We start from the raw sequence: 16,731 nt of genomic DNA, 5'->3' as shown, positions 1-16,731 counted from the left end.
TTTCAGAACAAGTACAAGGTGTAGTTTTTGACTCTGCAGTGAACTGAAGGCACATTCATTGACATCATAAAGCTCTTTCTATAGACAATTCATAAATTGACATTTCTTCTCTGTGCTTAGAGCAAATACAAAACTGTACACTAGCCCATGAAACAGACAGGAGCACCTACAGTGAAGATATAGAGAGGAACTGAAGTTAATGTGCAGAAAGACAGCAACATCTAGAGGGATCAAGTAAATGTAGAAATGCCATATACAAATTTTAATACAAATATCTATAAAAATCAGAAAAGTAAATTTGCAGTTTAGTTTCAAATAGAACTTTAACGGAAATTACAGTTGATTTAATTTTTTTAATTATTCCAGTTGGAGAAACATTAGCTTGCATAATCCCTACAAATTATTTTACACTGCTCTGTCTTACAGTGGAAAATACTAGAGACCAGACAGTCTGCTGCACAGAAGATGCCTGGAATCCAGAATTAAAAAAATAATGGCTACTTTTCCAATGTTAAAGTGGTCCTGTCGAGGTTCCGAAAGCCTTAGGAGGAATTAGACGAACACCGCTGAAGGAGTAAAGTGTGACAAGTATCGCAGACACGGACAGGTTTAGGATACGATGGCAGTGCAAGTTCATTACTGGAACAAGTGTTGCAGAAGATGTCCCCACAGTTTCTGCAGTGATGCTACAAACAGAGAGGTAGAATAAGCACAGCTGCCTAAAACCCGAGTGTCGTGAGGAGATAAATCAGACCTTACAAATACTTTTGGAGTCCACTGACATCACCCTCCACTTCCACAGGCCCAACCCCACCAGCAGCACTTCCTCCTGCGCAGAGGACTGAGCCTGAGGCGGTGTGAGACCTGCACAGCCCAGCTTCCCTCCATGACCAGGAGCTGCTCGCTCGCCCTGGCTCACAGGCGGAGCAGGCCTGGCCAGGAGCCGGAGAAGCCGCTCTGCTGCCATTTTGCAGCGCTCTGGCACACCCTGTGTGGATCACCACGCGGCTGGGCCCCGGCTTTCAGGCAAGCACACAGAGGCCCAGCTCTACGCAGAGGAAATCTGGTGCCTGGGCTGCCAGGAGCCCCGTGCAGGCACACCGAGCCATCCCAAATCACAGAGCAGGACCCTGGCAGCAGTCCCCTGCGACTGAAAGGCACCAAGCATGGCCTGTCAGCACCAGTCCATACAGTTCAACAGGGAAAGGAGATGAACCACAGCACGAGAGAGCACAGCCCACAACAGCTCCCTACCAAGGAAAGGGCCCGAGCAAAGAACACTATTTTTAGGACAGGAAATACCAGGTTGCTTCTCTGTGTAGTTATCATGACAACAAGATCTGGAATTGAAGCAGCATCAGTTTTCCCTAGCAAACTAGACAACAGCACAATTTTTGTTTTCCGTGACAAAAGGAAAAAAATAATCCACTGAACAACACTACCTTCCTTCTTGAGATAGAGAACTCCTTTTCACATTGCTTGCAGTGTGTTGCTTCATCATCCTTCAGCCAGGTATGACCCTAGAAAATTAGAATGAAAACCTCACTGTAGATACAAATGAATTTATAAAATAAAATTCAAAGGCAGTTCACCAACGTTATTGGTGTTTTTCACAAGCCATCTTTTAAAGTAGGATAACCATGGTGAAATTTAAAGGTGTTTGTTAAATGAAATGCATATGTTTAGTCAAAATATCCATGAGACATAGAGTACCTTAAGCGCTTTATTTACTTCTTTAATATCTTCCATCTTCAACTTCGATCTGGGAAAAAAAAAATAAAATTCCCTCTGCATGACTTTACATTTAGTTGTGTTCAATTTTACCTGCCATTCCACTGTCCAGCCACTGAATCTAACCTCAATTCTTCAGTCAGCTCCCTGTTACAACTCTGAACCCCTCGGTATCACCGGGAAGTGCTGTCACCTTGGGGTTTGCCCCTTTTCAGTATTTTCAGAAGAATGGGGGAAAAGCACAGTTCCACTGTAAGAACTAAGCATTTACTGTATTGTTTCCTATCTCAGCCAGCTTACTCATGCAAGGATCTTCCTGCACTTTTATTTCATGGCTGTTTAGTTTCCCATGTATAGTAATTGCCTCCTAAAAGTCTCAAGTTTATTGATTTCTGTGACTGGATGTGTTCTAAAATTATTTGTGTTGTTTGGATACTCCAGGTTACATCACTCAGAGGTCAGTTCCTAGAACTTACTGGCTGAGATGAAGTCCCATTTCTTGAAGAGCTTGCTCCTGCTCCTCACAGACTTTCTCTAACTGCTGCTTCTCATCTTGCAGTTTTCTCAGTTCCTATAAAATTAAGCACAAATTCAAGTTTTGTTGTGTGCTAAGTTTGATCGATAATCTAGATCAGACAGTCTATTCAAACTACCCAAGCAGTTCACAAGAATGAGCTCCTTTACAAAGCTACCTGTTTCTAAGGCTTGATTTTTAGAATTACATGGGTGAACTACCCATGGATTCTTGTAGAGCACAAACAATGAAATCATTTAACCATATTTACCAGAAGGACAGCAAGATTTTCAGGCTTTAAACATCCTTGAGTATATCTGGAATGCCCACACATGAGCATATAGGCAGATACTGGTGTACAACTGTGCCTTCAAAATCTAAACTGCTTGATACACAGGAGCAAATTCTCCTTAGATTAACAAGAATGTTCACGCTTAGAAAGTAAATTGCATTCAGTTGTTTTGAACACTTGAAAAGGTGTTCTTGTTTTATTACATACAGTTGAAAGACCTCACACTGTCACCGAAAACTCTGAACTTGCCATTTCCTACCTGAGCAGGGGTATTTCACCATGGGACAGCTGATGAGCTTTTTGTCCCCAGCTATCCCACCTCAGCTTCAGCTGCTGACTGACGAGCGGCTCAGACGCTCGCGTGGCTAAGGCAGGGCAGAGAGCAAACAACATCCTCAGCCACCTCTAGCTGAGCTGTTTTCATCGCATCAGCCCTGTACTGGCGTTTCATCTGCAGTCTTGTGTTATGTCAGCCAAGCTTTTGAAACCACTCGGAGGAGAGTGGTATAGAAGAAATACTCTATTACAGATGCAAACTTTGCACTGATTCTAAGTCAGCTGTAATCCTGAACACTGGGCATGTTTGCACCGTGCATACCTTTTTCAGTCCTTCCATTTGTTGCAATTCTGTTTTAAGCAGAGTGGTAGCATCCTTCTCTTGGTGTAGTTCTCTTTGCAAAGTTTGTCTCTGTTCCTTTTCGGATTTTAACTCCTTTTCCAGAGTTGAGCTATTTAAAAAGAATTAATTCTAAGAAACCCTATAGCAGAAAAATATCCTATAGCACTTAAGGATAGCAACAGTATGAGAAAAAGAAACCTTGTCCAAAAGAGGGCAAAAACTAGAGTGGTGTTCTGGGAAAGGAAAGAACTGGGATGTTATGATGGCAGCAGACATCAAAAACTGTATTAGCATTTTCAGGTCACAGAAAACAAGCTGCAATGAATGGCTAGGAAAAAAAAAAAAAAACCAACGAACAGAAAACCAAAACCAATCTCCACAAGTACATATTTGACTACCTGTGTTTAAACAGCCATGTTTAAAAATGACACTCTACTCTGAAGTCTGAACAGTGAAAGAAGCATTTTCTATAGGTATCAGAAATCTCTAGAAGATTAACATTCCCTAAGAACACCAGGATGCTCCCCAACCCCCAAACCCCTCCAAAAACTCCAATCCATTTGGATGACAGTCATTTATATGCTCAGCCTACAAGCATGACCGTATCTATCTGCTGATTTACTAAAAAAGCAATTGAAAGCTCTATTGCTAGTCAGAATGATCAGATTTCTACTGGCACTCTGTGCTCTAAATTGTTCTGGAAAAAAAACATTTCAAAATCCTCATGCTAACTGTTCACTACACAGAAGTGCTGTGCTTTGCTAGATCTTGCATACTTCTGTCAATACTTGCTGAACCCAGTATAATTCAAACCTACCCCTCTTTAGACCTTAGCATGAAAGGAGTAGAAAGCACTTCTGAAAGAAATGGCAGAAGGGAAAAAGAAAACCCGATCAGATTAAATACCATTTGCTGTCCAGTTGGGACATCTGTTGCCGACAAGTGTCAAGCCTGCCAGCAAGCTCTTGCTTCATCTTGTTGCATCTTTCTTCCGCAGCCTGCCTTGCCTTTTCTGCATGCTGCAATCTACAAAGTAAGGAACATGTACATTTGTTGTCAATTCACATACTCCTTACCTACACCCTCTCATTCTGTTCTTTTAGATTTACCATACAGATCTTTATAAAAGCTTGAACTGAAAATGCTAGTGGAGAAGAAAAATACTTTTGAAAGCAACTGTTTCTGCAAAAAAACCCCAAAAGCGAGAGTCATACCTGTTCTTAAACTAAAGTCAACATGTTTTTAAACAGCCGGCCTACGGAAAGAGCTATGGTTTTCGAATGGGTCAATTACAGGCATGTTTGCTTGGGAAAAGAGAACAGGCAATCGCAGAGGGTGATAAGGAGAAGAAAGGAAAAAGAATGCCATGTTGGCAGGCATGCCCAAATGTCTATAGGAGGTGTATGGAAGGTCATCCTATAAAGGTTCCAGTTGGAAACTTTCTACTGACTTCAGCATTGACTTTTTGAGCTTGTAATTATTACCTCTCTTCCATTTGTTTCATAGAGGACATCATCTCATTTGTTTTTCCTTCAAAAGACGATATTGCTTCTGTTTTCTGTTGTAATGAACACTCTGCATTCTGTAGGAATAAGTGAATAGATATTCCAGGTAATATATTTTAGTTTTCTAAAGCACAAAGTGTTAGTGTTTAATGAAAGTCTGCTACTAGATAAAGAATGTTTAGCTTGTTACAGGCCACGCCTGCTAACTGGAATGTACAACAAAATGCTGATAATGCCAGAGCAGACAGTCCTCAACTTGTTTTGTTAAGAGCCCAGGAAAACAACTTAATTGTTCTAAGTTTTGACCTATGAGATCAGCTACAAGCCAAAAATCTTCCCTTTAGAAATGAGCTTGAAGAAATAAATTATCAGATTAAATTGACAGAATGAGAATATAAATTATGATTTGAATTTACCAACTGCACTCAGTGGGCATGGAACCAGGAAGCCAAAGAAAATACAAAATAAACACTGCTTTTGAAAGCAAAGGCATACCTCAGCACTGGGGTTTCACTGCCCATTGCCTTGCAAGTTTCTGTGCATCTGTGAAGGAGGCAAAGGCCTGGATAAAGCCTGAACAGGCATCAGGAAACAGTCCATCAAAATTGAGAGAAATCCCCTCTGGATTTATGGCACCAGTTATGAGAGGGGAAATCTAGTTAAACTCTTGTTTCATTCATGGAGACAAGCTCTGTATATTTTGTGTGAACACTGCTACTCCATCACTTCCTTGTAGAAATGCCTATCAGTATATTTTTGTCCAATTGAAAAAAACCAAGAGAAAACACCACCACCCATCCAAACAATAACAAAAAACACAAAAACATCCCCAAACCCCTGCAACAGATGTGACACAAAAGATGGAGAAAGTAAACTCTAAAAACTGCCAGGGTAAGGAAAAGACTGAGGAAGGAAGAGAGGCCCAGAAAGCGAAGTGTTTTTCATTTTACTTCTCTAACCATCTTACATCTGCAGAGCCAGGTCTTAATGCTAAAGGGGGTGTAACAAAATACCTAAACCAATCCAACAACTTTTTGGTAGCTCCAGAGGCCAGCCTGACCACAGACCTCCTCCCTCCCCAAATCCAGTGTTGCCTTCCCACTGGCTGTAGCACTCAGCTGACCATCTGGGTACAGACTACAGCAGATAGACAAAAATAACCGATAGTTTTCTATTGGTTTAGAGCAGCTTACTGTCTGTTTCTACAGTAAACAGTGTTAAATGTGGTGCAGGTGAAAGGCGAGACAGCACAGATGGGAAGGAGAAGCAAGACAGTTCTTGGTTGCAGTAAGTAATTTTTTTGAAGACTAATCATTCAGTGGTTAAAACAAAGGACCCTTGCGAACACCTTCTTCCCCCTGAGGGCTCTCCATTTGTCTCAGCATTTCCTGGATGATCCTATGGCACACTATGCAGCATACTCAAGGAAACCCCCTTTCTTTCCAAACATACCCAGTATAATACCAATAATGAAGCATAATAAAAAAATTAAACAGTTTAAAAATAGATATTCTTAAGAAAATTGTTGCATCTAAGCATTAATTCAGATGCATATAAGTGCATATGCATCTCCAATGCACAATTAATGTGTAAGAGACCACCACTACTGCTGTTCTTTCTATTCTCCACTATGCACATACCTGAGATTTGTGGAACATCTGCAAGTTAATAGCCTTCACTTCTTCTAACTGTTGGCGAAGTGCAACCAAAGTGTCTTGTTTTTCATGAGTATCTTTTTCCAGAAGTTTCATGGCAATTTCCATTTCTGTTTTCATTCCAATCTGTAGCTCCAGCTCTTTCTCTAGTTCCTTACAAAGAGATTTTCTAGTTACTGCTATGTAGTCATATGTCAGGGATAAGCATTTCCAAAACCCATATAACCCCATATACAAACTATATATTACTCTGAGATAATACTGAGCTATGATTTTACAGACGAGTTAGGTCTCAAATAATACATTAACTACTATTTCAGCTCTCCAGATGAGGGCAAGGGTGCAGATCTGCTGGCTGGCATGAAGTGTAGAGCTCAGTGTGTAATTAGCGGCCTGTCAAATGAAGCATTTCTCCTGGCAGCTGGAACTGGGTTGACTTAGAGCCATGGGCTTCGGCAAGGCTGAGCAGCCTCTTCACCAGTCACTAATCAGCAGTTCACTGTGCAAGTGACTGTTGTGCATATACCATGTTTCCTCCATAAAGATAGTTGCCTCTTTTTGTTTTGATCTTGGCCTCTGCTATAATAATGCTGGTAAGTTCTTAAACAGGGAAAGACCTTTTATTTTCAGCATTCCAAAAGCCCTCATTTCCAGTTCTTTACAGACACTATTAAGGACCAATGTCCAGCATCTTGCTTGCAATTCCTTTATGAATTCTGAAGAGATGCAAAAAGTGCACAGCGTACATTTTATATTTGCAATGCTACCTTAAAGTAGGCAGAAGCCTGTATCTTTCATTTCACTTTCTACAGTTAAGTTTCCTTACCAGCCTAATTTTTTTTTCTTCTTTCAACTGCTTCCAAATATCACTGTACATTTCATCAAGACCCTGGCGTGACTGCTTGTAAGTATCCAATTCTACTTTTGTATCCTCTTTTGTTACCTACAAGAAACATTAGCAAAAAAGCCACATAAGATCACAAAGCTATGTATTTAATGTATGCCTTAAGTTCTTGTGTGTAACACAGTATTTCTATGTGCTATTTCAAGTAAAATCCTACTATTTTACAATAAGCTGGCAAATGTTAATAAGCTGACATTTCAAAGAATAGAGTAAAAATAAAAATAAACCATTCTAATATCTTTAATGCTTTCTCCCTTCTGCAAGTATATGTTTAAGTGTGTAGTAAAGAACAGCAAAATCTAATGCCTGTGCATATTATACACAAAAACAGTGATCTACATGGTAGCATGCTAAACTGTGCTTAGCATTCCAGTTCAAAGTGCTTTTGAGAGCACTAACTACAGTTGATCAAAAGAGATCACTTATTTTAAGGATCCTCATAATCTTTAAATAGGTGTCCCACCTCTACACTTTTTTCACTCCGTTCACGAATTAATTCATTTTGTTGTTTTAACTGCTGCTGCTCTTCCTGAAGTGATCCAATTCGGTCAGTTGCTGCTGCAAGCTGTTCACAAAGAGAACATTTCTGTATTTAATCACTGTACGAGCATGCCACATCTGGAGGAATTCTAAAGTTAGTAGCTCAGCCTTTGTAGCAGGTGCACTGCTCACTTCCCCTTTCGGCCCTTTCATTCTCCTCAGAAGCGGCCTGACGCTTTTGCAGCCATACTCACTGTACAACCTACACTGATAAGCCCACCACCATTTGTTCACGTCTGCCTCACGCCCTCATCAATTGTTTTTAAATTTTAACTGTGCAAAGAAATGCATCCTAGCGTAAAAGGCTAAAATCCACCACAGATCTGTGATCTGTGGTATTCATTCTGGTATGAACTAGAAGTCATACAGCAAGTCAGGGCTGACATTCACTGATGGAACCTTATGGCATTTTCAAGCAGAGATACCCCAAAAAGTATTGGAAATTGGACTACACAGATACACTCTGAACTCATATATATAAAAAAACCCCAGTAAAACATCACCACCACAAAACCCAAAACAACCATTATCATGCATGCTGCTGGATTCTATTTCAGTTCCCAGCTAGGAAAGATTTCCTAATTGAAATTGAAATGTGATTCTTTTCCTTCTCTTTCTTCTGAGTTCTGTAACTCACATGACAAATACATACACACACGTATGTGCAGAAGGAAGAGGGACAAATCATGTTGATTACAGTGGTATGATTACTTTTGAGTGGAGACACCATTGCGAGATAAAAAACTTGATTAAGGAAACCCGTCTAACAAATAGGTGCCCAAAAGCATTTTAACAACTAATGTAATGTAGAAGCTTTCCACAGAGCTTTCCCCATGTGCCAACTCATGCCAGTCCTACCAATCCCCCATACTTCATTAGTATCAACTCAAATATTAGGTCTAAGGTATATTCTTACAGAGTTTTGCTTCTGATGGAAAACAGCTATGAGAAATATTTAACAGACCAGACACAAACCTCTTCCTGGAGTTTTGAATTGGTTTTTTCCAAACAGTCTATTTTGTTTTGAAGATCTGCAACTGTGCAACTGCAGCAAGGCAAAGAGATGCATAAAAACAATAAAGCAAGTGCCAGTGTTCAACATTTATTCCAGTCCTCAACCATACTTTTACCCTCTTGCATTTGTTAACAATGAAATATTTTGGTGAGCTGGCAAAAAACTCAGAGGAAGGACAACTGTCCCTCTTAAGCTCTGAGAGGACCATGCATTTCCCTACAGTTGGCAGCCATGTTCTGGCTTAGCTTTTGCAGTCTTAACACCTCTCTTACCCCTCAATAGGGTCAGTGAGGCCTGCTCCTCCCACTGAACAACCTATGGGGGAAGAACAGAGACTCTTCCTCTAAAGAATGAATTTTCAGATGCACTTGTAATAGTTTTCTCTTGAAAAAGTAGCTCCAAAATCTTCTGTTAATATTTAGTAAGTCTCAAAAAAGTCAACTATTACACAGACTTGTTTTCTGCAGTGCATATGCCATCAGAAAAGTAAGATTACAAAATGAAACTAAGACTTTGGGAAATAATCAGAAAAGGCATTTCAATATCAGACAAAAATCTACAAGACTGATAGCAGAGACATTTAAAGCCAAACTGGAAAAGCTAAACAGGACAAGTGTTTATACATTAGAATAGATGAAAATCCCACCTTAGATGTCGGTTAAGTTCTTCCACATAATGCTTCTGGTCAAGGACAGCTGTAATCCCTCCATCTCTAGTTGTAAAAGTGAGAATTTATTGATTGAGAAGAAACTCCTTCATTCTAAAGTGTTAATTTGTAGTACAGTTTTCAGTATAGACTTGCAAACTGAGTTAAAACCTTTTCTCCTTTTCTTATAACAATACTTGTGCCTGAGCTAGACCAGAAGCACTAGGGAGATGAAGCAGCTGTTTAGCTGCTTCTCCTCAGCAGCTAAACAGTTAAGTGCTCTGAAGTGCAGGAAGCACACAAACTAGGAAGTCCCCTCCATTCACTACAGGTCTTCTAGATATGGTGATGCTAAAAGTTGCGGTCTCTAATTCACCTAACATTTCACCTAAAAGGTTTTTTTTTTTTCCCTCTGTAACTGATCTCTCCCACAAAGACAGCTACTTAATTGAGAGTGTTTCTGAAACACTGCTTAAAACCAAAGCAGTGATTTAGTAGTGGCTGACCTGGCAGATCACGTCTCCTAAAACCCAATAAAAACACAACCTAAAATTTTGGGTGCTTTTAATTTGGTTCCAGCTCAAGACACAAACTCTCCACACTGTATTGTTGTTAAAACTACCATGGGCTCAGACTTTGAAAGTTAGTACTTTTGATTAGCTAATAAAATCTACTTTGGATTCTCTTTTTTGGATGATTAAAAGAGTTTAAGATCTCTAGCACTCACGTGCTCGCACAAACTGTATGACAGGTTTGTTCTGCAAAAAACGTACCAATTTAGAATCACTAATTCACCATACATACTGTTTGCCATCACTGTCCTGCGCTTCCTTAAGGTACAAGGAAAAATCAATCACTCCAACCTGAAAAATATATTTAAGACATTAACATACCTTCACAGTGCAATTCTGCATAGCAGCAAGCATTACTTTATATTTAGAAAAAGGTAAACATCTGAAGTTTAAGTTTAGAAAGACAGATAATACCTATACTCTTCCCAGCTGAAACAAACGTACAAGCTAGTGTTTGTCATAAAAGCATCAAAATAACCATATTCAGTGTGCTCAGTTTCTAGCAGTTATTAGTTTTGACAGTATTTCCATAAATCACTACTTAAGGAGATGGATACTTAGGTACTTTTTTTTTTTGATTCAACATGGGAAACAAGACAAGCTTCCACACATGATATTTCTGCCACCCCATCCCCCACCCAAAAAAGCAGAAAAAGAAAAGAGAGCTTAAATCATGCTTTCTAAAAACAAACACAGTATCTTGCGGAGATATGACATTTAAGCAATTCTTTGAGTTCTTATAAAGACATTAATAGTTAGCCATGTTCATAATTTGTAGAACAGGCAGGATAATTTCAACATTACTTTCTGCAATGTTATCTTTTAAAGAACAAAAAGGTTAATAAGAATAAAATTACAGCAACATATATTTTTAATTTACAGCTTAGAAAGAGAGTTAGACTTCTGCAATGCTACTGACCCATTTTGTCAAAGTTTACCTAATTGAAAAGTAAACCAGATTGTCTGAAAGAGGACATGGTCTCAAATTACAAGATACTCACAGTAAATTAAGCACAGATTCATGTAAGGCATTTATTTGTTTGGACCACAAATACCTCAAAACATTCCTTATACTCCTGGGCTGTTTCATTAAAGCAGCAGAGGTATGTGACAACTACCCCTCCACACGCACCCCAAAGCCAAAAGGAAACCACCATTCCCCCTCAAAACAAAAGCTCCCTAGCAGATTGATCTTGACAACGTCTCTCTTGTAATTAGGCTAGTTCATCCAATTTTGATTTATCATAAGACATTCAAATGCCCGCTTATGAAAACAATGGCAAACCCTGGCTGCATAACACATTTAAGAATCCTGGATCCATCTCAGTAAAGTATTTATAGATGTACTTAATTCTACTGGTATCTTATACAGACTGATCTTAGTTAAGCTTTAATCTTCACCTGGGAGTCCAAGTCTTCTCCTTTTAAGCAAAGGTTTGCATCAATAACATTCAGTCCAACTAGCAGACCCACAATGACTGCTCCTTCCTCCTCCATCATCAATGCATCAGGTTCGTAAAATTCACTAGAAGAAATATGGTAAGGCATCACTGCACATCATAACAATTATAATGGTGCTTCCATCACTGAAATCATACAAATAGTAACGTAGTCCTTATAAAACTCCCTCTTTGCTAATTTATTGCATAAGGTGGAAGATGCAGAACTCTCACAGAAAATACTCTACTTGTTCCTCTGTAGGTTCACTGCAAAAACAATGAACAACTTGCTCCTCTGCAGGTTGCAAGAAAAAGCTTAAACTGGTCAATTAATGACCTCTTAGTACAGCAATGCAAGGTTTCAGTGGTTCAGTGAATACAATCTACATATATCTGTTCTGTTACCTTAATAGATGCTTATGGTCCAACAGTACTTTGAGATAATCTGCCAGTTTCTTTTGCATGAGTGCTAGATAAAGCCAAGCCCTTCCTCTTCCTACAGCAGTCCTAAAATGAAAAGTTGCATGTTTTGGTAAAAACAAGAAGGTTTATTAACTAGATTTCTACAATTCAAAATTCTCCCTTTACAAAGCAGCCTCTCCAGAACACAGAAGCATTTGAGTAAATCCCATTGTTTCAGTGAACAGAAAGTATATTGTAAAATCTTCCTAACTTGGAAAGGCATACATATTTTCAACAACCACCATAAGCCAACTATTGATGCATCCTAGCATTAAAACTAGTCTCTTTTCATCATCCTGAATTACCCAAATGAAGTACTACTAGCACATGCACAAAATTAGACAAAGCCATAAAAGTGAGGGAAAGAAGAGGAAAGAGAGTATCTGTGAAGACTCTAGTTATTTTTAGCAAGCTTACGGAAATTTTCAAATGCTAGTTTTTAATCCGACAGCATTGTTTCAGTCAGAAGCACAGAGTATTTTGAGATGTCCTCCTTATCTCTTGGAGAAGTCAATGCCTCCTACATGCCCTATTTTTCTCTTCGGGAACAAGATCTCGTTAAGGAAGGCAAGAGACTACACAAAGGACTCTTTTTTCCAGCACTATAAGTGAAATGCATCATCCCCAACAATCAACTTACTTCAACTCTGGCAGATTTTTAACACTAGTTGCTATATCTGATGCTTCAGGACAAAGTTTTTCCACTAGCTCCAAAGGACCAAAAAACGATTTGTTCTGTCCAATAAAAGTCTTCTTCACTAAAGGGAGTATACAGAGAAGTTTGTGAGGAAAAGTGACAGGCTTCCAACTCCAGAATCACAAATTTTAGTCTACGTTTTACTTTGTCTTACCAGCTCCTAGTACGTCAACAAAAAGGGGGCATTAAAAATACCTTGGCAGTTTAGGAGGCACAAAATACAGGGTATATCAGAAGGTAACCACGTTGTTTTATCCGTAATACTGATCAGCATCATACGGCGTACGTGATTAACGTTAATGTCACACAGAAGTTGAACCGGAGACACCGCCAGACACGACACAGCCTCATTCACCTGCCTCTCCTCAGCGCGGGGGAGCGGGCACCCACCTTTCAGCCCGTGCTTGAGGCAGTGCTCCAGCACCACGAAGAACTGCTGCAGGGGAGGGAAGTCGGAGTCCAGGGTCCGGCCCAGGCTCAGGGCCGACTGGATGAGGATTTTGATACTGAGCTTCATCATGTTCATGAGGTTGGCGCGCTCCTCCATGGCGTGGTACCGCGCACCTGGGCGGGGGGAGACGGGTGGAGAAGGAAAAGCCGGTTTTAGAAAGGCACTCCTCCTGACCCCTCACAGCGCTGACGGGAGCGGTGCCTCCCCGTCTTGGTCTCCATCTTGCGGAGGTGAACGGCTTGAGGAGAGCTGGGTGCTGGACACCGTCTGGGTGAATCCCCCCAACGCGCGGATGGAGAACTGACACCGGGGGAGGAGCGGGGCCGCTGCCTCGGCTCTGCCGCTCCCAGCGCCCGCCGCCCCCGGGGGGACGCGGCACGGCCCCCTCCCCCGGGCCCGCCGCGGCAGGGCCCTACCTGGGCGGGGGGGCGCGGCGCTGGAGGGCAGCCCCCCACCGCGGGCTGAGGCGACCCCTCCCCACCCGCGTTACCACGGCAACAGCACACGCGCCACCCCCGCCGCCGGGAACTCTCGCGAGACCGAGCGCGGCGAGGGCGGGCCGCGCCAGGCGCCATTTTAGAAAGAGTGTCTGCTGTGTGGCCCCGCTAACGCCGAGGGAGGCGAGCGCCCTTCGCCAGCGCCTCCCCGCCACGGCGGGACAGGCCCTCCTCCTTCGAACCTGAAGGAGGGTGAGGCAAAAACCAGGCTGCCAGCTACCGCTTTTTGTCCAGTCAACAACAGGTTCTGACAGAGGCTGCCAACCGCAGACCAATGGCCTCCTAAATCATCTTTTGAGCCAACGCTGTGGCGTTAGGAGATTCCTGCTGTCACAAGTGGATCAAACAGGGTCATTCTCCCTTGCAGAAATTGCAGTTGCAGAAGACCAAGTCAAAAAGGTAGTCAGTCACAAGCAAGATTTTTAATGCATCCTAACACCATGCAAAAGTCTCTTTGGGTACTAATTTTCATTATTACCTTCCTTTTTGTGCACATAATTACAACAAACAAAAGTCTTCCCGTATCAGAAGAGTGAGAACAGGGAGTCATTCTAATCAATTGATCTTAAGAATCACAAAGCACACGAAGTCCTGTCTTCTCAGTAGCCTATTGTATCAATGACTATAGTCAATGTAATGGATGCCTCAAAATTGCACATAATGTCTTGCGATGAGACTGAGAATTAAAAGGGCTGTAATATTCTGAATTTTGATGTCGATATTGTCAGGTTACACAGGAGCAACACAAAAAAACATGACTGCAGGAACAGAAAATCAGTGACTTTTTTTGGCTATTGGGGTGTTTCAGTACCAATACCAACTTATTTTGATGGTTTCCTGAATTTGAATTTTTACTTTATCAGGAATACTTTGTTTGTAAGCCTTGCTAAAGATACGCATATTGTATTATCCACAAAAAAAAAAAAAAAAAAAAAAAAATTAATACTGTGGATGAAATGTTCTTTACGAGCACAAATTTAAATTGAACAGTGTCTTAATAAGGGATTGTATTAAATAATTACTTGAACAATATCTTTTAGACTGTTGCAAGTTTACACAGTCAAGTACATCTTTTGCAAAACTGTGTACAAGTTGGTACATGCAAAATAGACAGGTATTGAGAAACGTTACCAAAGCCAAGCCTCAAAGATAAGGAATCAGGTTACCTAAGTGCAAAAGATCACAGACATTATGCAGCAATCTTTAAGAATGCAGTCACACAGTCTCACATCTCATTCAATTCAACAGATTTGTTTTAACATCTTTTTGAAGCCCCATGCCTTGTTTACTGTAATTATTCAGCACACTTTGAAGTCAGAAAACACTGAAGCATGAAGAAAAGCTAACAGTTCTCCATCTCTTGGCCTTTCAAGACTGCAAGTCTTTCTTGATTTGTATTCAGTAGATTTGTAGCTCCTGGCCTTCTCTGCAAGGCAGGACACAGTTTCTTCAATGGCAGCGACTGGCTTTATGATGTGCCTTTCTATATGCCCAACTGACTGCATAGTGTGCGTGCAGCACAGTTTACATGGGATCAACAGATCTGAAGTAGCAGATAGAGGTTACAAAATCTCTGGAAAAAGATGGCAGCAGGGAACAAGTTGCTAGTTTTCCACAAGTGGTGTTGCAGGCTTCAGCTTATTTCTTAAAAATACCTGCTTTAAATGGAATTTATAGTGCTTGGTCAAACGTAATAATGAATAGGTAGAATAGGTGATTTAGTGCCTGTTCACATTTCATATCTAAGTTATGAACATATTTTTCTTACAGAATTTTCCATAAAACTCATCAACATGTTATCCAAATACTTTGAACAATTTGGGGAGGTAGTGTTGTTTTCCCTTACTTTACAGATGATAAGCTGAAAGATAATGGTAAAGTTCCATGAAGAGAACATTTTATTGCCCACCAGGTGCTCAAGATGGGCATCCAGGAAACAAATCTGTGAGAAGTTTGGTGTGAGACTTACAGATGCAGGGAAAGACAAGAATCTAGGTTTTTTCAGGACAGAATTAATCTCAAACTCTGACTAGGCAACATTGAGGATTTTTTACAAATAAATAAAAAGTCCATCAGCAGTAACTTCGCCATGCAGTCACAATTCATCCCCACAGAACTCCAGCTTGAATACTTAGTATTATTAAAACCAAAAAGGTCAGCACCAGTTAGCAGAACTAAGCTCTGTTGCTCCAAAACCATTAGGTGCTAGTCTGAGAGCCTGGAGTGCAAGACTCCAGGCCCAAGCACTGCTACATTTGAACGTTTTTGTTCCCATGTTATGACTATCACCGAGATTTAATTTCCACATGAATTCAACTAAAAGCCCTTTTACAATTCAGTTCTGAGACCTGTTCCGTTAATTTGTATGGTTGCTATATCCACAAGTACAGATGTTTAATAAAGCAAGCTGTGGTTAAATAGAAGCCATTTTTAGCATAGTTAAAAAGTAATTTATAACAAATCTATACCTTAGTTCACTTGTCCACTTTCTGACATGAAAGCTATACAAGAAGTACAGTATAGTTCCTTCTCTGAACGAGCACACCTAGGAAGGATAACGAATTGACTAGATCACTTGGGAGTGCAGGCAGGCTGCTGCTGCCGTGAACTTTAAGGGAGAAAAGGGATCAAATTAAAGCCTACGGCACAAAACTAAAGTAAATTTCCCAAATGTATTAAGAGTTTAGGATTCTTCTGATTATAATAAACTTTAAGTTCTACATCCGTGTTGTTTGTATAACTTCGCTTAAATAAAAACCTGCAACATCAGATTTTAAAAAATAAATTCAGTCATAACTGTGCATCACTGACGCTGATCAACAGCACTTACGGGAGCAAACTTATTTGTGCACCATAAAAGCAAGTTTACTAAATAAACATAACCATACTTGTTTTTGCTGTGCTGTCATTGCTGACGGGTTTGGATATGAATCCTACCAAAGATGCAGACTTCAGAGCGTTGCCATAGCTCAGCGCTAAGTTTTCCGAGGCTTTCTTGGCCAGCGACAAGATAGGAGCAGACCACCTGGCTTCTTCCGTTTTCTCTTTTTCCTCGCTTTTCAACTCAGTGGCGTTGGGAATCTGTTTTTTGTCAATGATCTCGAAGTCGTCTTTTATTTCCGCGGCAGATGCGGTGCAACTCTCCCCTTCAGCCATCTTTAACGTGTCATATGACACTAGTCATGAGCAATC

General features: G+C 40.6%; 1 protein-coding gene across 2 annotated transcripts; it reads right to left on the bottom strand.

The window, feature by feature from the left end:
• RUFY1 (RUN and FYVE domain containing 1) lies at positions 1–16,695 on the bottom strand. 2 transcript variants are annotated; one of them, XM_059825180.1, is made up of 18 exons: positions 16,428–16,695; positions 12,982–13,155; positions 12,535–12,652; positions 11,838–11,939; positions 11,395–11,518; positions 10,226–10,284; positions 9,422–9,487; positions 8,736–8,805; positions 7,684–7,785; positions 7,143–7,259; positions 6,302–6,469; positions 4,641–4,738; positions 4,063–4,182; positions 3,136–3,265; positions 2,208–2,302; positions 1,714–1,762; positions 1,443–1,520; positions 1–686 (listed from the first exon to the last, which is right to left on the bottom strand). In XM_059825180.1, exons 1-18 carry the CDS (start codon positions 16,693–16,695, stop codon positions 543–545), a joined length of 2,082 nt encoding a protein of 693 aa, XP_059681163.1. In that variant the 3' UTR covers positions 1–542. The 2 variants fall into 2 exon arrangements, with proteins under 2 accessions (XP_059681163.1, XP_059681164.1); XM_059825181.1 differs by having other exon boundaries at positions 16,477–16,501.
• Between the last annotated feature and the right edge of the window lie 36 nt (positions 16,696–16,731).

This window comes from Gavia stellata, chromosome 16 (assembly GCF_030936135.1).
Source record: "Gavia stellata isolate bGavSte3 chromosome 16, bGavSte3.hap2, whole genome shotgun sequence".
NCBI classification, from domain to species: Eukaryota; Metazoa; Chordata; class Aves; order Gaviiformes; family Gaviidae; genus Gavia; species Gavia stellata.
The sequence above is the reverse complement of the archived record's forward strand: the minus strand, read 5'-3'. Positions and strand labels throughout refer to the sequence as shown.

Coding starts and splice junctions, on each gene's coding strand:
- RUFY1 (XM_059825180.1), bottom strand. CDS start 16,695: ATGGCTGAAGGGGAGAGTTGCACCGCATCTGCCGCGGAAATAAAAGAC. Junction 13,156..16,427: donor TGACAGCACAGCAAAAACAA/GTATGGTTATGT, acceptor CCCCCCGCCCAG/GTGCGCGGTACCACGCCATG. Junction 11,940..12,534: donor AAAAATCTGCCAGAGTTGAA/GTAAGTTGATTG, acceptor TTTTCATTTTAG/GACTGCTGTAGGAAGAGGAA.